Source organism: Rana temporaria, chromosome 12, assembly GCF_905171775.1.
Source record: "Rana temporaria chromosome 12, aRanTem1.1, whole genome shotgun sequence".
NCBI lineage: Eukaryota > Metazoa > Chordata > Amphibia > Anura > Ranidae > Rana > Rana temporaria.
In genome coordinates, this window is record NC_053500.1 from 77,079,909 (window position 1) to 77,104,929 (window position 25,021).

Here is a 25,021-nt window from a genome sequence, read left to right on the forward strand (position 1 = left end):
GACATCCTACGACCGGATTGGCAGACTTCTTTTTATTTTAGATAGGAAAAAATATAACTGCGCTAAACCAAATTGTAGTGATCTCTGTCAGAGAAAACTAAAACGCTACAGTGGGCATAGGCCCAAGTGTATAAGAATATATAAATTTCAAGTACACAATACATGCAAATCAAAGTAAATTTCAATGAGTGACCATTTACATAGTGTTTGGGCTCCAAAACCCTGGACGCCCAAAATAAATTAGTGATACAAAAACACCTCTGGGGTTTAGCCAGAAGTGACAATGGAATGTTGTGAAAAACACACAAAAAGAAAATAAAGAAAAAATTAAAATTAAAACATGAGAAAGTTCATATTCCCAATGAAAAAGGAAGGGAAGAAAGTTCGTGTCGGTTAATAACACCCGTGCACTTTCAACCATGCAGCTTTCGTGGTCTAGAATAGCCTTAAGTGAGTCCACCACCAGTATTCGCAAACCGCTTACCAGATTTGGAGGTCCCTACGGACCAAGCTCAGCATGTAACTCCAAAATCAATGGGTATTAGTATCCGGATACAGCAAACTCCAAGTTAGTATTCAAACTCCATGTTAGTATTCATTAAGCCAATCGGAAAAAAGGAAAAGGGATGATTTCAGAAGAATCATAAAAGCATTTCTGCCATGCAGCTCCGGCCGGACACTTGCAGGCAACAGGACCGCTCGTGGAGAGGTACGGTGAGGAGGGATGACACCAGCGTATCGCTCGCTCCGCCCGACGCGTTTCGTGAAAGAATCACTTCGTCTCGGGGCACTTCTTTTTATTTTACTCACAAGTCCACAATTTCCTGCTACTCACAGGAAAAGAACTACAAGATTCTGTCAAGATGGTACAGGGTCCCCTCCGCGTTGCACAAAATATTTCCGTCCACCCCAGCAACCTGCTGGCGATGTTCTGCTGCTGAGGGGACCTACCTTCATGTCTGGTGGGAATGTGAGAGGATCCGCCCCCTTCTGGACTCAGGTATTTGAGTGTTACAACAAAATGTATGATGAATTACTGGTTCCCTCCTCTAAGATTGCCCTTCTCTCTATACTACCGGGTTCAGTTCCGTCACAGAAGCGAAATCTCCTCCGTTTTTTCATGTCCTCAGCGAGACAGCTCATACCTTCCTATTGGTAGTCGACCACAATTCCGCCCTTGTCACACTGGGTCTCAATTATGAACGACACTATGAGAATGGAGGAGATGTTGGCTCTTGATAACCACACCTTTGATAATTATAAACTGCTGTGGCTCATCTGGCTCCGCTTCTCATCCTCTGACACGCTGACGAACATGTTGTCATCCCAGACATGATTGCTACTTTATATTTCAGTGCCCTGGGACAGGTTGGGTCTCTTTTCCCGCACTCCCTATATTATCTCCTCCGATTGTACTGTCAGCGACTCGAACGCTTTACTCTGATCACTCCCTAGCTTTTTCTTCTCTTTTTTTCTTCCCTCTTCCCCCCCTCTTCTCCCGTCTCTCTACCCCCTTCTTTTCCTACCTTCTAACTCCCTAGATCCTTGATTCCCCAATTTTATCTCCTGTTTGTCATTTTTATTTTATTTTTTTACCTTTTTGTTTTTTTTTCTTGTTCTCCTACTAGAAATCCTGATTGCAATTATACCTATTACGATGGGGCCCTTGTGGTTACATCTAGTTATAGTTTTATATTGAAGTCACTACTGTTCTTATTGTGTTACACGTTGGTAGGAGTCCTGCTGTGGGCGATAGCCATTGGGCTGACTCTTTACCCCTGCACACTTATGACTGTTCTTAGATTGTGACACTTCATGTTTGTTTCATTTGTTAAAATACCAATAAATATATTTTCAACTCTAAATGAGGACATTGTGCTTCCATCCTTGTGTCCTCGGGCGTCGCATCTCAAAGAGGTTGCTTTGCATTCCTTGGAACGTGGTCCAGGCTCTGCGGGTGTATCTATCGGCTACGGCTCAGTTTCGGAGGTCAGATTCACTGTTTGTGTTAGTAACTGGTCCAAAGAAGGGCCTGGCGGTCTTGTCGGCCACCATTTCTCAGTTGATTAGACAGATCGTGATCCAGGCTTGTGCCTTTAAAGGGGCGGGCGCCTCCCTTTCCTGCCACGGCACATTCGACCATGGCAATTGGTGCCTTCTGGGCTTTCCGACATCAAGCGTCCGTTTCCCAGGTGTGTAAGGCGGCCCCCTGGTCATCCGTTCACACTTTCACTAAATTTTACATGGTTGATGTAAGTGCATCTGCGGATGCTTCCTTAGGCCGCAAGGTTTTGCAGGCGGCAGTTTAAAGTTGCAACTCCTCCGTTGAGGATCTTTGGGTGTTTGGGTGGAGTTTTTGCTTGTTGTTCCCACCCCTCGTTTTTTGACACATCTTGGGGACGTCCCTAAGGTCAAGAATTAAAGTGCTGCGTCCGTCAATGAATGAAAGAAAATAGGATTTTCCCTAGATAGTCTTTCAGGACAGCCACCTTAGAGAGATCCCGCCTCCCTCCCCTTTTTTAGGAAACGCTGCCTTCTCTTGTAAGATTTAAGCCTCATCCTCCCACCGGCCCCTCAGTTATGGTGTTTTCTCCGGTGGTCAAACGATCCCTCTGGTGGTGGAGAAAGGGAGCAAATTTGTCCCAAGGTCTGGAGTGGATCCTACCAGTGTCCAAGACGGTCACAACCGATGCCAGCGGCACAGGTTGGGGAGCGCACTTAGGCCCCTGGTGGGTACAAGGTACCTTGGGGACAGAGGACGCAGAGAGGTCCTCCAACTGGTGGGAGCTGAGCGTAGTAGCTCTGGCACTCAGATCCTTTCAGGAGGAACTTCTGGGGCAACATGTGCGAGTCCGATTGGACAACTCGCCAGCAGTGGCCTACATCAACAGGCAGGGGGGTACAAAAAGTGTCTCCATGTGGCTTCAGGCGAAAGCCATCCTCAGATGGGCCGAGCTCAATGTCCTGTCCCTATCAGCAATACATCTGAAGGGGGAACAGAACCAGGTAGCTCTTGAAGAACTGAGGGGCCGGTGGGAGGATGAGGCTTAAATCTTGCAAGGGAAGGCAGTGTTTCCTGAGAGGGGAGGAGCCGCGATCTCTCTAAGGTGGCTGTCCTGAAAGACTCCTGGAAAAGGACGTTACCGGTAAGTAACTCAGTTTTTTTTGTACTCGCTGTAAAATCCTTTTCTCTGAAGTTCATTGATGGCCACAGCACCCACCCCTCCTCCTTTTTTTCTGTTTGTACTGCTTTTTGGCGAACTGAGCTGCTGGATGCAGTGTGAGGGGTTATAGACAGTAGGACCGCCCCCTGGCTGCGTCCGTCAATGAACTTTAGAGAAAAGGATTTTATGGTGAGTACAAAAATCCAATTTTTTCGGCCCTACTGTCCTGTTTTCAGGCAAGCACTAGTCTATTCAGAAAGAGTTATCCCACCTTGAGGATTTATCTAATCAAGCTGATGGTATGTCCGATCAAGGCAAAACAATACATAAGCAGAGGTTGAGCACTCTTAAAGTAGATTAAAAATATAGGTAACTGAGGTTGTATGGAAAGCTTGACTTTTTTTCCTGCAAATGTTTAGCTTGGCTGGAAAAAAATTTCACGTTCAAGTTCCGCCCCCCTCACGAAAAATGTAAGTCGCCTACTGTAGCTGCTGAATTTTAATATGACGCCTTACCTGTCCTGGAATCCAGCAATGTCGTCACCCCAGCCCAGGTTTATATCAACTCTCGGGTGCTGCAGCCACCATTCGTAGTAAGGGTTCCCCGCGGCACATGCGTGAAGCGCGCTGCGCATTTACTGGCCCAGCCGCAGGTAAAAGGAGGAGGGAGGCCGAACTTCTGACGCATCTCGCTGTTGCAAGGTTTGACCGAAGTGGGTAAGGGTACCTGTCAAACTTTTGAATGGAACTCTGCTTTAAAGCGGAGCTCCACTCTAAAGTGGAACTTCCGCTCATCAGAACCCTCCCCCCTCCGGTGTCACTTTTGACACCTTTCAGTGGAACTTCCGCTCATCGGAACCCCCCCCCCCCCTCCGATGTCACATTTGACACCTTTCAGGGGGGAGGGGGGTGCAGATACCTGTCTAAAGACAGGTATTTGCACCCACTTCCGCCCAGTCTGCGGGTAGACTGCAGGCAGAACATCAAAACCCTCCCCCTCTTCGTTGTGTTCTGGGAAACGCACAGCTCCCAGAACCCAGCGGGGACCAGTGAGCACGGCGCACACGACTCGCGTAGGGAACCTTACAGTGAAGCTGGAGCACTTCACTTCCTGGTTCCCTCACCGAGGATGGCGGTGGGAACAGCAGAGTGAAGAGTGATCGCTCGTCCTCTGCTGCTGACGTCGCTGGACTCCAGGACAGGTAAGTGTGCTAATATTAAAAGTCAGGAGCTGCAGTATTTGTTAGCTGCTGGCTTTTAATATTTTTTTTTTGGCGGACATCCGCTTTAAGGTATCTTTACACAAGCATGAATTATTGAACTGTTGCTGCAGAGTAGCAATCACCATTGGAATATTGATAGGATGGGTGGGAAAGCCAACAGTACACAAAGGTTTGCTGCATACTACTCTGTGGTGAGCTTGTTCAACATATTTTTCTTTCATATCATGCACTTGTGAATGGAGAGTCTGCAAGTTACTTTTCCTTTTTTAGGTTGCTAGATAATTCAGAGCTTATGCACACACTGTTATAGAGGGTGCAGAATGAGAGAAGTAGCCGGAAACTAGTGGGCTCTTTCATGGGAGCTGAACTCTAGATCCTGCTTTCTCTTCCTACTTGGTTATCAGTGTGTCTATTCATTGCTTGCATAGTTACATACATATATAGTTGCATAGTAGGTGAGGTTGAAAAAAGACGCAAGTCCAACCTATGTGTGATTATATGTCAGTATTACATTGTATATCCCTGTATGTTGTGGTTGTTAAGGTGCTTATCTAATAGTTTTTTTTTTTAAACTATCCATGCTCCCTGCTGAGAGCACCGCCTGTGGAAGGGGATTCCACATCCTTGCTGCTCTTACAGTAAAGAACCCTCTATTTAGTTTAATATTAAACCTCTTTTCTTCCAAAGTTAATGAGTGGTCACGTGTCTTGTTAAACTCCCTTCCACAAATGTTTTTATCCCTATTTTGGGGTCACCAGTACGGTATTTGTAAATTTAAATCATATCCCCTCTCAAGCGTCTCTTCTCGAGAGAGAATATGTTCGGTGCTCGTAAACTTTCCTCATAACTAATCTCCTCCAGACCTTTTTATTAGCTTTGTTGCCCTTCTTTGTACTCGCTCCATTTCCAGTACATCCTTCCTGAGGACTGGTGCCCAGAACTGGACAGCATACTCCAGGTGCGGCCGGGCCAGGGTCTTGTAGATCGGGAGAATTATCGATTTATCTCTGGAGCAAGGGTGGTACTTTTCCACTCCTTTCTCTTGCCATCTGTCTGTATCTTGTCTGACTCGTTCTTCACCTTAGGCACTGTATGCATGTTTTTTTCAAAGATGCTATTGAGATTTTCTCACTGGTCTACTGAATTGGAATTTTCAGCCTAAACTAAGAGCTGAGACTGGGAGAAAATGTTGGCTGAAAAATTTGGCACTTAAAAAATGTGATGGAATAGGAAGGATTTTTATTATTTTCAATTGTCTATGCTAGGGCTTTCTGGTTTAACATGTGTGGTTCCCATAGAAATTTGATTATCTTGATACACCAACTTTGTGTTCCTACAGGAAAATGAGAATAAGTCATGAATATATTGGTGTAAAGTTGAAATTTATTTTAAAATTAATTTTGGTTGGAGAGAAATATTTTTTCAATGTGTAAGGCTTTTTGGCCTATTTTTAAAGTTGTTTACAATTTTTCTTTGAATTTCATAGGCGAAACCTCATTACACGAGAAGCTATGCAACCAGGAGATGGACACTCAGGATGAAGATCAGAAACCCACAAAACGCAAACTGGAACAGGCCGGCGCAGGTTTGTACCACCAACTTAATACTACTAAATATCATTATTTCTTCTATCACCTTCCAGAACGGCACACCTGAGAGATTAGGGCTCCTCCCCACAGGAAACACAATCAATTGACAACTTGTTATAAGTCCGCACCCTTCCCCTTGATACCCAGTATTGATTGTGTTTCTCCCGAACACAGCGACATGTTTGTTTTGTTTGAAAGACCGGGGAGGGTAGAATGGTACCCCTGTTAAAACAGGTTTTTAGGGAGGCCGGGGAGGGCTGAACTAACCTGTAGGCTTTGGCCTTCTCACAGGTCGCCCCAGGCGTGCACCAGCGCTCTGAGCAGCAGGGAGGATGAGCCATCGCTGTGATGCAAAAAATACTGCCATTAAGCTGCTCTCTTCACTTCCGGGTTCTTTCCTAAGATGAAGCACTGAGCTTCAAGCCTCTTTCTGAACACGACCGCATCACAGGAAGTGGGCGGTGCCGCAGACACTGCAACCTGGAAGTGTTAGGACGCCAGGAGACAGCGTGGAGAGTGGTGTGGAAGTGGTCGGCTTGCTGTACCAGCCCCTCCAGCGGTAACAGCAGCCAGGACCCAGCCAACCTCCTCATGGAACAGGAGGAGAGGAAGGCAAATGTGACTGCAGGCAGATCCAGGTCGAGGTTCGGTGAGTACAAATCCCTCTTGTAAAGGGAGGAGGGAAGGGAGTGAGAGGTCCTGGCTTTCAGGGGTCTGAGATCCCAGAGCCAGCCAGAACAGGACTGGATTTCACTTCTCACCTTACCCTTTCCCCTCCCCAGTACAAACCTGCAGTCTTGGGGGAATACAGAGTAAGGTTATGCATATGTGTTATATCTCTTGTCTTACAGAATCCCCCCAGCGGAACCCAGGAGGCCCCAAATAAACAATCTCCTGCTGCTACAGGGCATAGCTCCTATAAAAATAAATATGTGGGTACTGTAAGGATAAACTCCCACTCAAAGCCCTTTTGCTAAGAATACATTAATAACTTAGCAGGGAAAGGGACTCCTGCAATAATGAGGTATCTCTCATCTATGCAGACGGAAAGGCCGGCAGCAGTCAAAACTGTCTGTGAAGCCACCAGGCAGTCGGTAACCTAAGGTCTGACATAGAAGAGCTTATCCCTAGAGAAGACGCATCCTCCCAGGAAGGCCTCTTCTGAATGGGACCTAGTGCCCTTCCCCCGCTTTCACAGTCACTCCCTCTAGCCTAGGTAGAGGAAGCAAAGGAGGACAGGTAGGATATGGAAAGCCAAGCAGAACAGGACGCCCCTTCACCCTAGCGGGTCTGGATGGACTCCTGCAGGCAATATAGGCCTCGGAGGAGATTATAGAAGTCCCTAGAATAACTTCATATAGGAGGCTGAGCAAGGCTCAATCCAGGGTGTTTTTTCCACTCCATCAATCCCTAAATGATCAGAGCCAGCTGCTATGAATCTGACAGATGGCTTACGATGGTGCTTTTAGAGGTTTTTAGCACCTCAAAACCTGCCTCCTAAACTTTTACCCATAGGGTGGACGTCCTAGTGAATAGATTAGATTACCCTTGAGGGGGTTGCTTTTTAGTTGCAACATCTTCCCCAGTTTCAACCTATCATTTCCTCCTTGCACTGCTGCTATATCTATCAGTGTGTAAGCGTTAATCGAAACCTCTTGTGGCTTGGGCAACAAACCACTTAGGGCTGTATGAGAAGCATAAAATGCGAGCCTGCAACCCTTGAGTTTTTTTTTGGTGCAAACCTCTATGCTAAAGCTATGTAAATGTAGCTTATAGCCTGTATTTAGTGTGAAGCCCTACAGGTGTCTGATTGCCTCCAGCCTAAGGGCCCTTTCACACGTACGGACAAACGGTCCGTTTATTACAAGTCCGTTTACGAACTTGTAATGTATCCCTATGGGATTGCAGACGTTAGCGGATGGTGCATCCGCTAACGTCCAACCATCAGCGTCCGCAAAGATCCGCTTTTGCGGACGGAAGAAAACCCTATTTTTCTTCCATCCGGCGGAACGGATCGGATGAATACGGACACACGGTCCGTATTCATCCGATTCCCCATAGGGGAGAGCGGAGGAGAGACAGGGCGGTCTCTGCACTGTGTGCGGGGACCGCCCTGTCCGCCGACAGCTCAGCGGGGATTAACGGAGGAATCCCCGCTGAGCCAAACGGGCTAACGGAACGGATCAATACGGATCCGCTCCATGTGAAAGAGCCCATAGATTGTGATCACCTCTTCCTGAGAGACCTAATTGATTTCTGGGTCTGTGCTCGTTAAGACCTTAAAGGCTTGGACTCGCACCTACCTGTGTGTGGACCAGCTACACCTACTCAGACCTATGCAATAGTAGAATAGCAGCTACCACTATTGTGGTATAGTCGCACACCTCAGACTTACATTATTTGGAACTACCATGTTCCTTCACTGGTGGATGAAGGATTAGTATCTGGAGTTCAGGCTATGCCTAGGATAGATTGTTGGTCTGACCGCACATCAGAAATGCACAGCATTGGGAGTTGATCTTGTGTTTTTCCTGTTATATAAATATCCTATGGCTCACAAGAAATGCATAATATTGATTATGTGATGGTACACTGTTGCTTATCAAACGCATAACATTGAATTGTTGGTGACACTTCTATTATATAACCCAGCCCTCAAAATTTCTACTCGCCTGCTCGCATTTGGCAAGTGGATTTAAGCTGGGGGCGAGTGATGATAGTTCTGCATGACAAACAGTCCAATCTGTACCTACATTTAGCAGGGGCGGGCTGGGCCAGGGATGCGTTTTCCCCCTGGGCTGCTTTGATATACTCTGCAAAGGCTGCCTTGTCGCCATCTCAGAACCGCACATGCACAGTTTTTGAACTGGCCGAGTGCGGCAGCTATATCCAGCACTGTGAGCAGCAATGTCTTCTCTGTCTCACAGCCGACGGTCTGTGTTACAGAGCCCAGCCCCTCCCTCCTCCACACTGGCAGAGGCTGCTCTCTTTCCTCGCCCACACTCTGGTTAGCCTGTGTACTGTGTGTGAAGAAGATGTGTGGGCGGGAAGTTCAATCTGAGCAGTTGGCTCGAATGCAGTGAGTTTCCTGTAGAGTAAAGTAAGTGAGCTTCTCTGCAGCTAAAACGTTTTTTTTTTTTCTAGCAGCCTGTGACACACTACCCAGGTGTTATCATGTGGGCTCACACTGGTATCCTGCAGTTTGTCTTCCTGCATGTTGCCCCTATTCCCATAGAGGTTGCACATTTTTACTGCATGTTCTGAAAGTGCACAAAATTTCCCGAATGCTGCATCTTTGGTGCAATTCCAGAAAATACAGCAAAAATGTGCAACCTGGGGGACTACAACTGTGGAAAACTGGCCGTACCCCAGTGTGAGCCCAAAGACTTGTATTCATTTGCAGCAGGCACTGCCATTCCACTGAAAAGTGACAGGCAGAGGAGGTGATATCACATTTCCTCTCTGCCTGTTTAAACCCCCTAAATGCCAATTCCTCCAGGTAATGGCATGGTTCACTTTTGAACTCCACCTTGTTTCCATTACTCTCAGTAGGTATTAGATATGTTCTCACCTTATTGTTTGCACATCTAATACCTAAAGAGTTCTGGAAATAAGGTGGAGTAAAAAATGAATTTCTACACGCTCTTTGTAAGTGTTCAGCCTGAGCAGAGCAGTGTGAGCAGACTGGTCTCAGTGTGCTGTGCGGTGTCAGTGTGCGCTGTGCTGTGGTGTCAATGGCTATGCAGGTGTGTGGATCTCGGTGCTGGATTGTAGCTCCTCTCCTCACTGTCAGCATGAATGAAAGGGAGAAGTGGGGACATGCAAGTGTGGAGCCGCACACAGGGGCTCCTGATGGCGAGATGAATAGGAGAGAGAGGAGGATGGATGGGGGTTGCAGAGGCGACAGCAAGAGAATGGGGAAAAAACCTGGTTCTAGTGCCATCTGTCCCTCTTGACTGCCCTAATGCCATGTCCCTCTGGTCTTCCCCCAGTTCACTGTCCCTCTGGTCTGCCCCAGTGCCATGTTCCTCCGGACTGCCCCGGTGCCCTGTCCCTCTGGTCTACCCCAGTGCCCTTTCCCTCTAGTCTACCCCAGTGCCCTGTCCCTCTGGCCTGTCCCCAGTGCCCTGTCCCTCTGGTCTGTCCCCAGTGCCAGGTCCCTCTGGTCTGTCCCCAGTGCCAGGTCCCTCTGGTCTGTCCCCAGTGCCAGGTCCCTCTGGTCTGTCCCCAGTGCCAGGTCCCTCTGGTCTGTCCCCAGTGCCAGGTCCCTCTGGTCTGTCCCCAGTGCCAGGTCCCTCTGGTCTGTCCCCAGTGCCAGGTCCCTCTGGTCTGTCCCCAGTGCCAGGTCCCTCTGGTCTGTCCCCAGTGCCAGGTCCCTCTGGTCTGTCCCCAGTGCCAGGTCCCTCTGGTCTGTCCCCAGTGCCAGGTCCCTCTGGTCTGTCCCCAGTGCCAGGTCCCTCTGGTCTGTCCCCAGTGCCAGGTCCCTCTGGTCTGTCCCCAGTGCCAGGTCCCTCTGGTCTGTCCCCAGTGCCAGGTCCCTCTGGTCTGTCCCCAGTGCCAGGTCCCTCTGGTCTGTCCCCAGTGCCAGGTCCCTCTGGTCTGTCCCCAGTGCCCGGTCCCTCTGGTCTGTCCCCAGTGCCCTGTCCCTCTGGTCTGCCCCCAGTGCCCTGTCCCTCTGGTCTGCCCCCAGTGCCCTGTCCCTCTGGTCTGCCCCCAGTGCCCTGTCCCTCTGGTCTGCCCCCAGTGCCCTGTCCCTCTGGTCTGCCCCCAGTGCCCTGTCCCTCTGGTCTGCCCCCAGTGCCCTGTCCCTCTGGTCTGCCCCCAGTGCCCTGTCCCTCTGGTCTGCCCCCAGTGCCCTGTCCCTCTGGTCTGCCCCCAGTGCCCTGTCCCTCTGGTCTGCCCCCAGTGCCATGTCCCTCTGGTCTGCCCCCAGTGCCATGTCCCTCTGGTCTGCCCCCAGTGCCCTGTCCCTCTGGTCTGCCCCCAGTGCCCTGTCCCATTGGTCTGCCCCCAGTGCCCTGTCCCATTTTGTTAGTTGTTGTTGGTAATATTTAATTGTCTAACTTGATTCTGCATAAAACATTTAACAGTGTCATTCCATGAGATAATCTACAAGGGGATGTTTAGGGGTGTAATTAGGGGGCAGGGCAGTGTATGGGTTGGGTGGGGCAACTGGTGGCGAGTAACTCTTGAGGCCTGGCTAGTAGCTCAGGGCTTGAAATTTTGAGCCCTGATATAACCGTACACTATTCAGAAACACACAACATTGAATTACTGTTGGTGAAATTTCTGTTGGATACATGACTGTACACTATTGCTTATCAGAAACGCATGACATTGAGTTACTGATAGCGACATTTCTGCTGGTTATATGACTGTACAATTTTGCTAATCAGAAACGCACAACATTGTATTATTGGTAGTGATATTTATGTAGGTTAAGTGACTTTACACAGTTGCTATTCAGATATGCAATGCATTGAGTTTTCTTTTTGCTAGTGACATTTCTGTTGATTAGATGACCCTACAAGGTTGCATTAAGTAACACATTGAGTTGTCGGCAACATTCTGTTGGTCATATAACTGTACAAGTTTTCTAATCAAAAAATGCACAACATTGTATTTCTGGGAATGACACTTCTGTGGGTTCAGTGACGGTATACTGTTGCTATTCAGAAACGCACAGCATTGAGTTTTTGCTAGTGACATTTCTGCCGGGTATATGACTGTGTAGTGTTGCTAATCAGAAATGCACAATGTTATTGTTGGTAACATTTCTGTCTTATGTCCTATACCCTGTTGTTAATCTGAAGTGTGTTAGTGCCACTCTCTGCTGGTTATGACTGCAGGTAGTCTAGCACCAGCAATACACAGTTGAGGTCGCATATGTCCTTTTTTGTTGTGATACTGGCTATGCGACTGCATTTTCGTGATCATCAGAAATACACAAGAGGTGTTAGTATTATTTCTGTTGGTTATAAGACCGTACTACAGTCGGTTTCAGGAATACACAACACTGAATTTGTTCTTGTCCTCCTGTCTTGAATCTATTACCTTAGTTTGCTGTACATCAGAAAAACACAGCAGTGGAAGGTGTCTGTGTCTTCTGTGTTTAATTACTCAGAAAAACACCATATTTGCTAGTGTCCTTTCTATTGGATCTTAAAGGGTCACTAAAGGAATTTTTTTTTTGCTGAAATGACTGTTTATTGGGTATAGAGACATAAAAGTTAACTGATTGCTTTTAAAAATGATTACAAATTGAATTTAATCTATCATATAATGTGCCTCTAGTTTCAATTTCGGTTTTAAAGGACATACATGAAGTTCCGGGTGAGAGGTGAGTCGGGAAGACTCACAGAACAAAAACAAACAAATCCAGGGCAGTGTTTTGTTTTTAAAATTAATCTGATTGGTTCTGAGGAGTTTTAGACACACAGTAATGACAGCTTAGACCACCGTGAAAATCTCCCAGTATGATGGTTATAAGGAAACGGGCAACCAGGAAGTGTGGAGATCACAGCAGAATTACAGCTACTTCAAAGCAAAAACGAACAATGAGGACATGAAACCAGTACTGCAGTAAGGTAAAGGAAGCTATTTAGCTAAAAAAAAAAATTCCTTTAGTGACCCTTTAACCTATTATGCATCAGAAGCACACATTTCTCTTTGCTTAGGTTATATGGTATCTTATTACATATCCGAAATACACAACATTTTAAGTTTGGTTTGTGTCTTCTCTGTCCTACAGGTGACTGTAATCAGAAAATACAACAGTGAAGGCTGAGTGTGTCTTCCCGTTTTGTATTCCATATTAAGCCTGAGCTTGCTACCCTTCAGAAATACAAGATTTATGACCTGTATATTTGTGATAGTAAATATATATTTGGAATAAATTGGGGGGTGTGGGTAGTGACGCTGTCTGTGCTATAGCCGATGGCTAGAGGGAAATGGAGACACACGGCAATATATATGCAGAAATGCACACTAATACCACCAGAGGTGGCGTCCACCAGCCTGGAAATATAATATAATGCTAGGCACAGCCAAGCCTAAATAAATAAAAAATAAAAGGCAGCATCTAAACCAAAGTATGTGTGACTATGTGGTGAGTCACTGAAGTGCAAAACTATTGCTAGTTAGGACCAAACAGGCTAAGTGAATAAAGTTAAATATGCGCATAAGGGTGAAATGGATGCAAATAGACCCAGCCTAGGACAAAAGCACAAAATAAATTGAACTAGAAATCCGCTAGCAACATACAAACGTGAGATAAAGTGCTGTGATGCCCGTAGCTAATTATATATATATATATATATATATATATATATATAAATAAATAAATATAAATAGGGATATGCACACAATTGTGCAAAAAACATCAACATATATCACCAAAAAAGTATAAAATCCTGTGGTAACCAGAGTTGGATAGATATGCCCAACTGTATAATAAAAAGTGTATAAAAAAAACAACGGTGTATCAAAAAAAACAAAAAGCCAGAGTCAATCCAAAAATATCCAAAAATGTATATATAAAAAAAGTGTCACAAAAATCAGCAGTAAAGTGATGAATCCTCAAACAATTAATTGAAATTCAACTTGAGTGCAGTAATCAATTTCAGATAGTGCTTCTTGCTGTGCTGGGTGATCACACTATGCAGTTTGTGTAAGCGCGGTGGTCCCGGTGCTCCCCCACTTGGGTCCCCACTCACCAGAAGCCCTCACCCCTGCATGGGTAGGGTGCAAAACACGCTGTGATGTCTCTCGGTCCCAATCCTTCCTTCCCTGAGCTCTCTTAGAACGACTTCCACCAGGTGGCAAGGATCCTCCTAATCGTCCAGGCTCCTCCAGGAAAAAAAGACAGGCTCCCATAGCGTGATATGTAAAAACCAGGGTAAGCTTTATTTGCACTGCCACTAAAGAGCTTGGCGTGCTAAATACAAATATGAGCGTATACAAACAATGTAAAGTATTGCCCACAAACTAGTCAGGACAAGGGTAATAAAAATAAAAATAGAAAAAATAGAAAATTAAAAAATTAAAAAATGAGCTATCTGCGATGATCGCAGGTGTGCAGACAGGGCACTATCGGTCCGGTATGTAAGTGGTAGCAGCTGCCGGACGCTGTGCGTTCCACTGAATTGGTTAGCTGTTCCACCCGGAAGTGCGCGTGCGTGTAACCGCTTTACGCGCGTTTCGTAAGGTAACTTCTTCTGACGCTGGTACATGCATACCTATGCTTAGGAAATAAATAGAGGACGTCATATGAGTTATGTCTCCCACATAAAGGCGACAACCAATCAGATTTTTAGAACCATTTTCCCACCGAATGCAGGCTAATTTAGCAGGCACCCTTGGAGATCCTAAATAAACATAATGACGTCCTAAACCATCACACCTCAGCAGGGTTTAAAAAGCCTAATAGCACATCGTATCTAAAAGCAACCATAATAATGGACATACATCAGTGCCAAAATTTACAGGGCTGTGTACATAAAAAGCGCCTGTGTTAGGCTTTAAAGGTAAATATCATATAATGTTAGAAAGGATATTCCCACAACATTAAAGAGCCCTCTGTCATAAATGAAATAGTTCGATAAAGTATGAATAAATAAAAAGGTAGGATTTGTGAGACATTCGACTAAAACCCTGCTAAGTGATTACTATGATGTTTGCATGCATACCTGCTTGCTTATATATGCCTTAGTATAAATATGACATCCATTAGTTATAGGTATGGAGAGGGGTATAATTAAGTTTACAAAAGAGTAAAGTACAGTATTAATATATTATCAAGTGTATGATAGTTCTCATGGGTTTGTGTAAAGAACCATAACCCACCAAAGGTGAGTAGGAGATTCCGAGAGATAATAGAAGCCACAATAGAAGCTCACTAGAAGTAGATTCAAAGAGAGGTAACATTTTCTACCATAGGGTGAGAGTGATACCTAGTATCCAATTAACAGAACCAACCCGTTACCAATAAATATTGGTTAGTATTCCACAGAGTAGACTAGATGGATCTCTGTAGTATTAGGGGGGTTCTCCTATCCACAAGGGGAAACCACAATAGCCCCATAAGGCATAGATGGGAATATAGTACAATAACACACTATACCTTCCGGGAGTGGGTATCCCTATAGTTGATCCATTACAGGATAAATACAGGATAAATACCTCACTGAATGTCCCCAGGTGGGGGGCATCGGGCTCTACTCAATTAGATAACCCTCTTCAGTATCCTGTCTGCGGTTTAAAGCAATAAGGGAAGTGGATTCCATAATAATCCATGGTCGGAGTCAATGGAAGAAATTTTGATTAAATACATATCATGGACACTAGTATCCATGATCTGTGTGTTAGATTACATTGTTCCGTATGATACCTTTAGGGTAAATCATATATTCAAAACTATGCCCACCAATATTGGGGCCTAAGTACAGGCATACCCCGCTTTAAGTACACTCACTTTACATACACTCGCGAGTAAGGACATACCCGTAAGTGCCTTACAAGTACTGTACAGACATTTTGCAGCCGCGGTAGAAGAAGCTGAAGCTCAAAGAGCATAGCCCGCCCTGTTCCAGTGTGCCCCTGACACCCCCACTACAGCCCCTGAGACCTCAACTACAGCTTCTGACACCCCCACTACAGCCCCTGATCCCCCACTACACCCTAGAAGTGAAAAAGGGTATTGTTTCACTTTAAGTACATTTTCATTTTACATACATGCTCTGGTCCCATTGTGTACTTAAAAGTGGGGTATGCCTGTAGTAGAAATTATGTTAATTCAGGGGTTTGCTAAAAAGCAGTTCAGGTCAATGTCCATGTTTAACCCATGAGGCGCCAGGGACCCCAACCGGTAGATCCAACTGGTCTCGTTCTGTGAGATGGCAGTGGTTTTGTTGCCTCCTCTCCAGTTGTCCTTCACTACATCAATACCGTAAAAGATTACCCCCGTAGAGTCTTTATGATGGAATTCTTTGAAGTGTCGAGAAAGATTATGCTTGGGGAAACCCCTTTCTAATTCTGTTGATGTGTTCTCGAATCCTCACTTTTAGTGGTCGAGTGGTTCTGCCCACGTATTGTAAATGGCACGGGCATTCGATGACGTAGGTCACGTGGGTGGTATTACAGGTGATGAGTTCTTTAATTTTATACTCCTTGAAGTCAGTTCTTGACTTGAAACTCGCCTTTCTTCTGGGTTGTTGTTTACTGACCCTGCAGGCTAGGCATCTCTGGCATTTATAAAAACCTTTCAGTTCAGGGAAAATGGTAACAGGTTTTGGTGGGTCTATCACATTATGCACAAGGTGATTCTGCAATGTGGGGGGCCATTTACAATACGTGGGCAGAACCACTCGACCACTAAAAGTGAGGATTCAAGAACACATCAACAGAATTAGAAAGGGGTTTCCCAAGCATAATCTTTCTCGACACTTCAAAGAATTCCATCATAAAGACCCTACGGGTATTGATGTAGTGAAGGACAACTGGAGAGGAGGCAACAAAACCACTGCCATCTCACAGAACGAGACCAGTTGGATCTACCGGTTGGGGTCCCTGGCGCCTCATGAGTTAAACATTGACATTGACCTGAACTGCTTTTTAGCAAACCCCTGAATTAACATTTCTACTACTTAGGCCCCAATATTGGTGGGCGTAGTTTTGAATATATGATTTACCCTAAAGGTATCTTATACGGAACAATGTAATCTAACACACAGATCATGGATACTAGTGTCCATGATATGTATTTATTCAAAATTTCTTCCATTGACTCCGACCATGGATTATTATGGAATCCACTTCCCTTATTGCTTTAAACCGCAGACAGGATACTGAAGAGGGTTATCTAATTGAGTAGAGCCCGATCCCCCCCACCTGGGGACATTCAGTGAGGTATTTATCCTGTAATAGATCAACTATAGGGATAGCCACTCCCGGAAGGTATAGTGTGTTATTGTACTATATTCCCATCCATGCCTTATGGGGCTATTGTGGTTTCCCCTTGTGGATAGGAGAACCCCCCTAATACTACAGAGATCCATCTAGTCTACTCTGTGGAATACTAACCAATATTTATTGGTAACGGGTTGGTTCTGTTAATTGGATACTAGGTATCACTCTCACCCTATGGTAGAAAATGTTACCTCTCTTTGAATCTACTTCTAGTGAGCTATGCACCTTTGCAGTCTCAGAGTATGATTATTAACTGGGCACTTTCTTTATGTATCCCTCCCCGGGAGATTTAACATAGGATGATTGAATTGTGGTTATAATCTTCGGTCCTCCAGACTGTACCAATGGTGTGACATCTCTTAATATCACACTGTGTGTGGCTAAGATTTCTATACCACGTTGCTGAAATTATTACTATTCTCTGGAAGTTGCACCTAGATTATGTGCCTCACATTAATTTGTGGCTTCTATTATCTCTCGGAATCTCCTACTCACCTTTGGTGGGTTATGGTTCTTTACACAAACCCATGAGAACTATCATACACTTGATAATATATTAATACTGTACTTTACTCTTTTGTAAACTTAATTATACCCGTCTCCATACCTATACCTAATGGATGTCATATTTATACTAAGGCATATATAAGCAAGCAGGTATGCCTGCAAACATCATAGTATTCACTTAGCAGGGTTTTAGTCAAATGTCTCACAAATCCTACCTTTTTATTTATTCATACTTTGTCGAACTATTTCATTTATGACAGAGGGCTCTTTAATGTTGAGGGAATATCCTTTCTAACATCCAGTTTTATTCCCCCCCCCCCAGGGAAGGTACTTTTGCTGTGAGATGGCTGCTCCCGTTCCCCACAGGCAGAGGAGGAAAAAAACTTTAACACCCAGGAGATGTCAGCCCTCATAACAGCAATGGAGACTTATGACCAGGGCCGCCATCAGGGGGGTACAGGCAGTACACCTGTAAGGGGACCGGGGGTCCCCAGGGGCCCGGATGGGAACCCCCCCCTTTTTTGTCTCAAATCGCCTTTTAGGACAACCTTGGAGAGAGCGCAGCTCCGCCTCTTCTGTAGGAAACACCCACAGGCTTTAAATCCCTCCTCTTCCACCATGGCTTCAGTTATTGTGTTTCCTCCGCCATGGTGGAAGCATCAGGTTGGAGCCAGGGAGCTGCGTTTCTCTCCAAGGCTGGAGACAGGCTTTTCCCTCAGTTTTCTTTTTGTTTTTACGTCTAACCATCCCAGCTCCCCCACTGTACCTTTAAGGGGGGATGCTCCGGAGCCCTCTGGTCTCGCCTGCTCACGGGAGCTTTGGGATCCATAGGGGATGCCGCGTCTGGTGGTGCATAGCTGTGCTAGCCATATAGTTATAATTCTAGTCCGCTAGAGCATTGATGTGCTCTGCTGATTTATATAGTTCTTTTCCCCACTTGTTCCCTGGGGATGCTATTATGACTGCACGGCAGCTCCACCGTACCCATAACGAGGCTTGGCTTCTCTGACCAATCAGTGCGTCAGGGAGGTGGAGCTGGTAACCCACAACGAGGCTTGGCCCCCTTGTTTCTGGTCCGCGCCGTGTTCTCTGGTGGCTTGGGATCGCTGCGGCCGCACGCCGACGTGTGACGTCGGCGTTCTCGGTCATGTGATGCGGAGGTCACCTCGATCGTCACAGTGCGGTCTTGGGGTCATGTATACTCCAGTCACGGGCCCCGTTTTCGTGGCATCCGGCTGGCGATTTTCTTATCCAAGGCTTGGATGTCCGGATCGGGTATTATCCCGTGTTTATGTAGCCCTGGGTTCCGCGGAGCGCGGGCGCATGCGCATTGGCGCCTAGGACATACTAGAGTTAAACTTGGTCTGACCTGTATGGCTTCCGGTGCACGCGCATGCGCGTTCACGTGCGTGTGATGAACGCCCAGTGGCCATTATTTTTTGTTATTTAAGGGGGGTCATTCGGTGTGTCACCCGTGCCCCATGAGGAAGCGAGTTTTCGCGAAACCGGTCGAGCGGAACGAGTGTCGTATCGGATCTCCCACTGTTGACTGCACCTTTCCCTACCTACTTGGACGGGTCTTTTTGGTTGGCTTCCGGCCGGAGCTCCAAATTTGACATGCCTATTTTTTACCGTTTATATGTAAGTGCGTTTTTTTCTTCTTTTTAATAAATGTTACCTACGTTATTACACTATTGTGGCCCTTATGTGTCTTCCATGATAATCGGGATCCCAATTTTCCATCCATTGGCTTGAGACGGAGGTGTACAATGATATTCAGCCTTTCTACATTCCAACTACCATAGTGTTTACTCACACGCCTTCTGGGGTCTTCTTTTAATTAAGAGACCGCTGGATATCTGGTAAGCAGACATATTTATGGTGGAGGTTTTTCTGTCTATTGGATCGTCACCACAGCCTTTGATCAACACTTATGGACTGTTTCTTCTGTTTCCTTCACTGCACTGGGGATCAGGACTTTTTCACGTTTTAGATCATCTATGGACACTGATCTATGTTATAACTTATGACCTTTAGAATTTTTTTCTTTTTTGTATAGCGCATCTTGTTTTTTCTATTTCATGTTATTTCTGTACAATATTTACAGTAAGGTGCAGCTTTATCTACATTGATTTTGTTTATACATATGTATTATTTATGAACATTAGTTTGTTCATTTTTATATCTATTAGCGCAGTTGCTCCCACAAATTTTATGCCGCGTCTGGTGCCCGGGGTCCGCAGGTTTTGGCCCTGGTGGTCGGGCGGGTACCGTTTCTCGCAAGAAACACGTCCTGCATGTCGGTCCCGGGTCCCGGTCTGGCGGGTGACGTCACGCCGGCGACGCGGAGTTTCCTGTGGAGGCGTGGCGCCTGTGGCTCCTGGCGCCTGGAACGCAGGGACTAGAAAGCGGGTTCTCTGACCGGCGCTTCCGTTTCCGGCTCCTATTGATGACGCGGAGCCCGGGAAACTTAAAAACCCCAGCAATTCCTCTACAGCTGTCTCTCTGCAATGGAGTAAAGAGTTACAGCGATGGCGGATGCAGGCGCCGTTAGCACCGGTCAGGCCCAGGTAAGAGGGGTACAATGGTGCCTTTATTCTGATCCTTATGGGCTTACTTTGTGTATTGTTGTTTCCTCCCTATGGGAGCCTGCTCTGCTCTGATGGAAGCTTGTGCTGGGCCATCTAGCAGTAATTTTGGTGGTTGCTATGTTTTATCTTTCTTCTTAAAGGGGACATTTCACTCTGGTGGTGGTATCAGCACGGTGGTGGTTTCTTTTGCTTAGCTAATAGAGCTTTGATTAAAATCAGTTTAATTTCTCGTTTCAGGAGAAAACTGCTAGTAAAACTAAACCAGCAATTCCACCAAGCCAAAGGAAATGTCCTTCCTGTAAAAATCCTCTGAGAGACTCTTGGCAGAAAGCCATGTGTAGATCATGTATTAAGGAAATTAAAGAATTATTTTCGTCAGTCAGGGAACTTTCGGACTCACTCAGTTCAGTTAAATCTATGCTAGTACAAAGTTCGGTCCATACTGAGCCCCAGCAACCACCAGCAAGCCCACGAGCTTCCACCTCCAGGCCAGTAGTGGTGGACTCTGGGGATGAAGGGACAAGTACTCTTCCCTCTCTTAAAGACTCTGAGGAAGAGGATGCAGGCAGAACCTCTAAATATAAATTATCCCTGGAGGATGTGGATGAACTTTTAAGTGCAATCTACACTACCCTGGATATTCAGGAGGAAAGAGTACAATTATCAGTCCATGATAAAATGTACCAGGGTATGGATGACTCCAAACATAGAGTTTTTCCTGTTCATAAAGTGTTATCGGACACAATTAAGAAAGAATGGAAAGATCCGGAAAAAGGTCCCTTCCTACCCAAATCTCTTAAGAGAAGGTTTCCCTTTGAAAATAAAGAAACTGAAGTTTGGAATAAGAAACCCAGAGTGGATGCTGCCTTTTCACAGGTTTCTAGAAGGACAGATCTGGCCTTTGAAGACATGGGGGTCTTGAAAGATGCGATGGACAAAAGAGCAGATGCTCTCCTTAAAAAAGCTTGGGATTCCGCATCTGCCAGCCTTAAACCAGCCATGGCTTCCACGGTGGTAGCAAGAAACCTGGAATGCTGGGTAGAGAAGCTGAAGGGCCACATTGAAGCGGGCACCCATAGGAAAGACCTTTTAGAGTCCTTTCCTCTAATTCTTAATGCAATTAAGTACATGGCTGATGCATCAGCTGAATCAATTAAAATGGCAGCCAGATCCTCAGCACTTGTCAATTCAGCTAGGCGTGCAGTCTGACTAAAGACGTGGTCAGGGGATACAGCCTCAAAGATTAAACTTTGTGGCATTCCTTTTTCAGGTGATTTTCTTTTTGGGCCAGACCTGGAAACAGTCTTGGATAGAACGGCCGATAAAAAGGCTTTCCCAGCCAAGAAGAAGCAAACGTTTAAAAAGAATTTTCGTGCTGTTCAACAACCCTACAAAAATAGAGAAGATAACAACAAAAAAACGCTGGGTTCCTCAAAAGGGTAGGGGAAGAGGCGGAGTTCTCTTCAGATCTCCCCCAGATCAAACCCCTAAAGACAAATGACAAAACCACTCCAGTAGGGGGAAGATTGTCATCCTTTCTCCCTCAGTGGAGTCAAATATCCACAAGTCCTTTCGTAACGAACATCATTTCACAAGGTTACAAACTGGAATTCTCGGAATGTCCGCCAAGCAGGTTTTACCTTACAGCCCTCCCAAAAGATCAGGAAAAAGCTTCTGCCATGATGAACCTTTTACAGGATCTGATTCAACAAGAAGTCATTGTCCAGGTCCCGAAACAGGAGGGTCGGGGGTTTTATTCCCATATATTTCTAGTAAAAAAACCTTCAGGCAAATACCGGTTGATTCTGAATCTAAAGATCCTGAACAGATCAATACGGTACAAACACTTCCGCATGGACACAATTTACTCCATCACAAAACTGTTGTCTCCAGGCTGCTTCATGGCATCCCTGGACCTAAGGGATGCCTATCTACATGTGCCAATAGCACCAGCTTCCCAAAAATTTCTTCGCCTGGCCATCAATCTGGGAACATCAGTCTGGCATCTCCAATTCAGGGCCCTACCATTCGGCCTATCATCTTCCCCCAGAATTTTCACAAAAATTATGGCGGAAGCCCTGGAACCCCTGAAACTGAGAGGGATCTCGGTCGTGCCATACCTGGACGACCTATTATTTTTTGCAGATTCCAGGGATCAGCTTGTGACGAACCTCCAAACGTCAGACTCATCTCAAAAGTCTAGGTTGGATTTTGAATCTAGAAAAATCGCATCTAGATCCTTCTCAGGAGATGAGGTTTCTGGGTTACACCCTAAACTCGGTGGTGCAAAAAGTGTTCCTGCCTCAGGAAAAGATAGACAAAATATTTTCAGCAGTGGGTCAGATCCAGACGAACCTTTCAGTCCCAGTCAGAACAGTTATGTCAGTTTTGGGCCTTCTCACGGCTACAATTCCAGCAGTCCAGTGGGCAAGACTACACTCCAGACCACTCCAGAAAAACATTTTACAGGTCTGGTCACACCAGGTGCCGTTCGAAAAAACGTTTCAAACTATCGGCGAAAGTGAAACGAGCACTATGTTGGTGGAGGGACTATTCCAATCTAACGAAAGGTCTCCCATGGGTCTTTCCCCTGGACAAGCGTCTAACAACCGACGCAAGCTCTTGGGGTTGGGGAGCCCATCTGGAGGGTCAAACCGCTCAAGGCACGTGGTCAAAGATAGAGGCAAAAAAATCGTCAAACTGGCGAGAAATGAAAGCCATTCATTTGGGTCTGCTCGCTTTTCAACAGGAGGTCAAGGGACATCATGTACAGATTCTGTCAGACAATACGACAGCAGTGATCTATGTGCTGAAACAAGGGGGAACCAGGAGCAAAGGGCTCATGGATTTAGCCAATCAACTTCTGTCATGGGCAGAAATAAATGTGGCCTCCCTATCGGCAGTCCATCTAAAGGGATCACAAAATCTCCTAGCAGATCTGCTAAGCAGAAAAAGAGTGGTGGAAGCAGAATGGAGTCTGAACCAGGAGGTGTTCGATATGATATCGGAGGAGTGGGGACATCCTCAAGTGGACCTGTTTTCAAGTCAGCAAAATACAAAGGTTCAGGAATTCTTTTCTCTCCACAGAATGGATCAGGCAGTGGGTATAGACGCCCTAGCACACCCATGGAATTACCGGCTGTGTTACGCCTTTCCCCCTTTTCCACTAATTCCTCTGGTTCTAAGGAAATTCAGGGAGGAAAACACCAACTTGCTCCTGATCGCTCCTTTTTGGCCAAAAAGGCCTTGGTTTGCAACACTTTTGAACCTGGCCACAAAACCTCCCTGGAGATTACCATACAGGAAGGATCTATTGACACAGGGCTCTGTGTGCCATCCGGAAGCAAGCAGGTTACATCTAAGTGCTTGGTTTCTGAAGAAGACCTTCTAAAATCTAAAGGACTTTCTGATAAAGTAGTTAAGACTCTACTATCAAGTAGAAAAGAGGTAACTAGATCCATCTACCTCAAAGTATGGAAGAAATTTAACTCTTGGTGTTCTTCCAAGAATTTCGAAATCAAGAGTACTATTTCAGTTCTGGAATTTCTCCATGAAGGAATGGAGAAAGGTCTAGCAGCCAGCACCCTGAAAACACAGGTAGCGGCTCTCTCAGTTTATCTTGAAAGATCTCTATCCAGAGAAACTTTAATTTCTAGATTTTTTAGGGCTCTTGCTCGAAATAGACCGATAGCCCTCAAAGTTTTCCCTTGTTGGAACTTATCTATTGTTTTGCAAGGTCTCACGGGAGCTCCGTTTGAACCATTACAGAGTACATCGTTAAAAAATTTAGTTCTCAAAACAATTTTTTTAGTTGCCATTACATCAGCAAGGAGAGTCAGTGAGCTCCAAGCTCTAGCAATTAAGGAACCCTTCCTTAGAGTTTTGCCAGACCGGGTGATCCTTCAAACGGATCCAGCCTTCCTACCGAAAGTGGCCTCAACTTTCCATCGGTCGCAAGAAATAATTTTACCAACATTTTCCTCAGTTCCGGCTAATGCAGGAGAAGAAGCTTTCCACACACTGGATGTGAGGAGATGTTTGTTACAGTTCCTTTCCGTCACCAAGGAGTTCAGAAAATCAAACGCTCTTTTTGTGGTATTCTCCGGTTCCCGCAAAGGGGAAAAAGCTTCTAAGAGTACGCTCGGTAGATGGCTTAGACAAGCAATTTCTGAAGCCTATCAAGCAACGGGAGAAGTTCCTCCTTCAGGTATCGCTGCTCACTCAACAAGGTCAACCGCAGTTTCCTGGGCCGAGAGGGCCGGTGCTACGCCTGATCAGATCTGTAAGGCTGCTACTTGGTCCAGTTTTTCAACTTTTATTCGGCACTACAGGTTTGACTTGCTGTCGGCCGCAGATCAAGCCTTCGGCAGGAAGGTACTGCAGGCAGTAGTCCCACCCTAGGGTAAGTTACTTGGTTATCCTCCTACAAGGTTGTCCTGAAAGGTGATTTGAGAAAGGCCTAGTTAGACTTACCGGTGACGGTATTTCTAAGAGCCTTTCAGGACAACCGCTATTTCCCTCCCTAAATGTATATTAAAAAGTAAGTATGTTATCTATCATGGTGTTGTGGTTCTCTGTGCTTTGTTTTCCAGTGCCGGAGGCCACACAATAACTGAAGCCATGGTGGAAGAGGAGGGATTTAAAGCCTGTGGGTGTTTCCTACAGAAGAGGCGGAGCTGCGCTCTCTCCAAGGTTGTCCTGAAAGGCTCTTAGAAATACCGTCACCGGTAAGTCTAACTAGGCCTTTTTGTTTTATAAAAAAAAAAAAAAAAAAAATGTAATATATTTTTATTTATATTTTTTTTATGGACAAGAAGGCCTGGCTTGCAGTCTGCTCTAATTAATTTCAAAGGTGTTCTATCGAGTTGAGGTCAGGACTCTGTGCAGGCCAGTCAAGTTCCTCCACCCCAAACTCGCTCATCCATATCTTTATGGACCTTGCTTTGTGCACTGGTGAGCAGTCATGTTGGAACAGGAAGGGGC

At 45.8% G+C, this 25,021-nt stretch overlaps 1 protein-coding gene across 3 annotated transcripts in view; it reads left to right on the top strand.

Moving 5' to 3' along the window:
• Window positions 1–25,021, top strand: part of TRMT1L (tRNA methyltransferase 1 like) — a 281,542-nt gene that overhangs the window by 47,281 nt on the left and 209,240 nt on the right. For all 3 annotated transcript variants that reach the window (XM_040331221.1, XM_040331220.1, XM_040331222.1), the window contains exon 5: window positions 5,873–5,971. In XM_040331221.1, coding sequence (XP_040187155.1) covers window positions 5,873–5,971 — 99 coding nt within the window. The remainder of the gene's footprint in view (window positions 1–5,872; window positions 5,972–25,021) is intronic.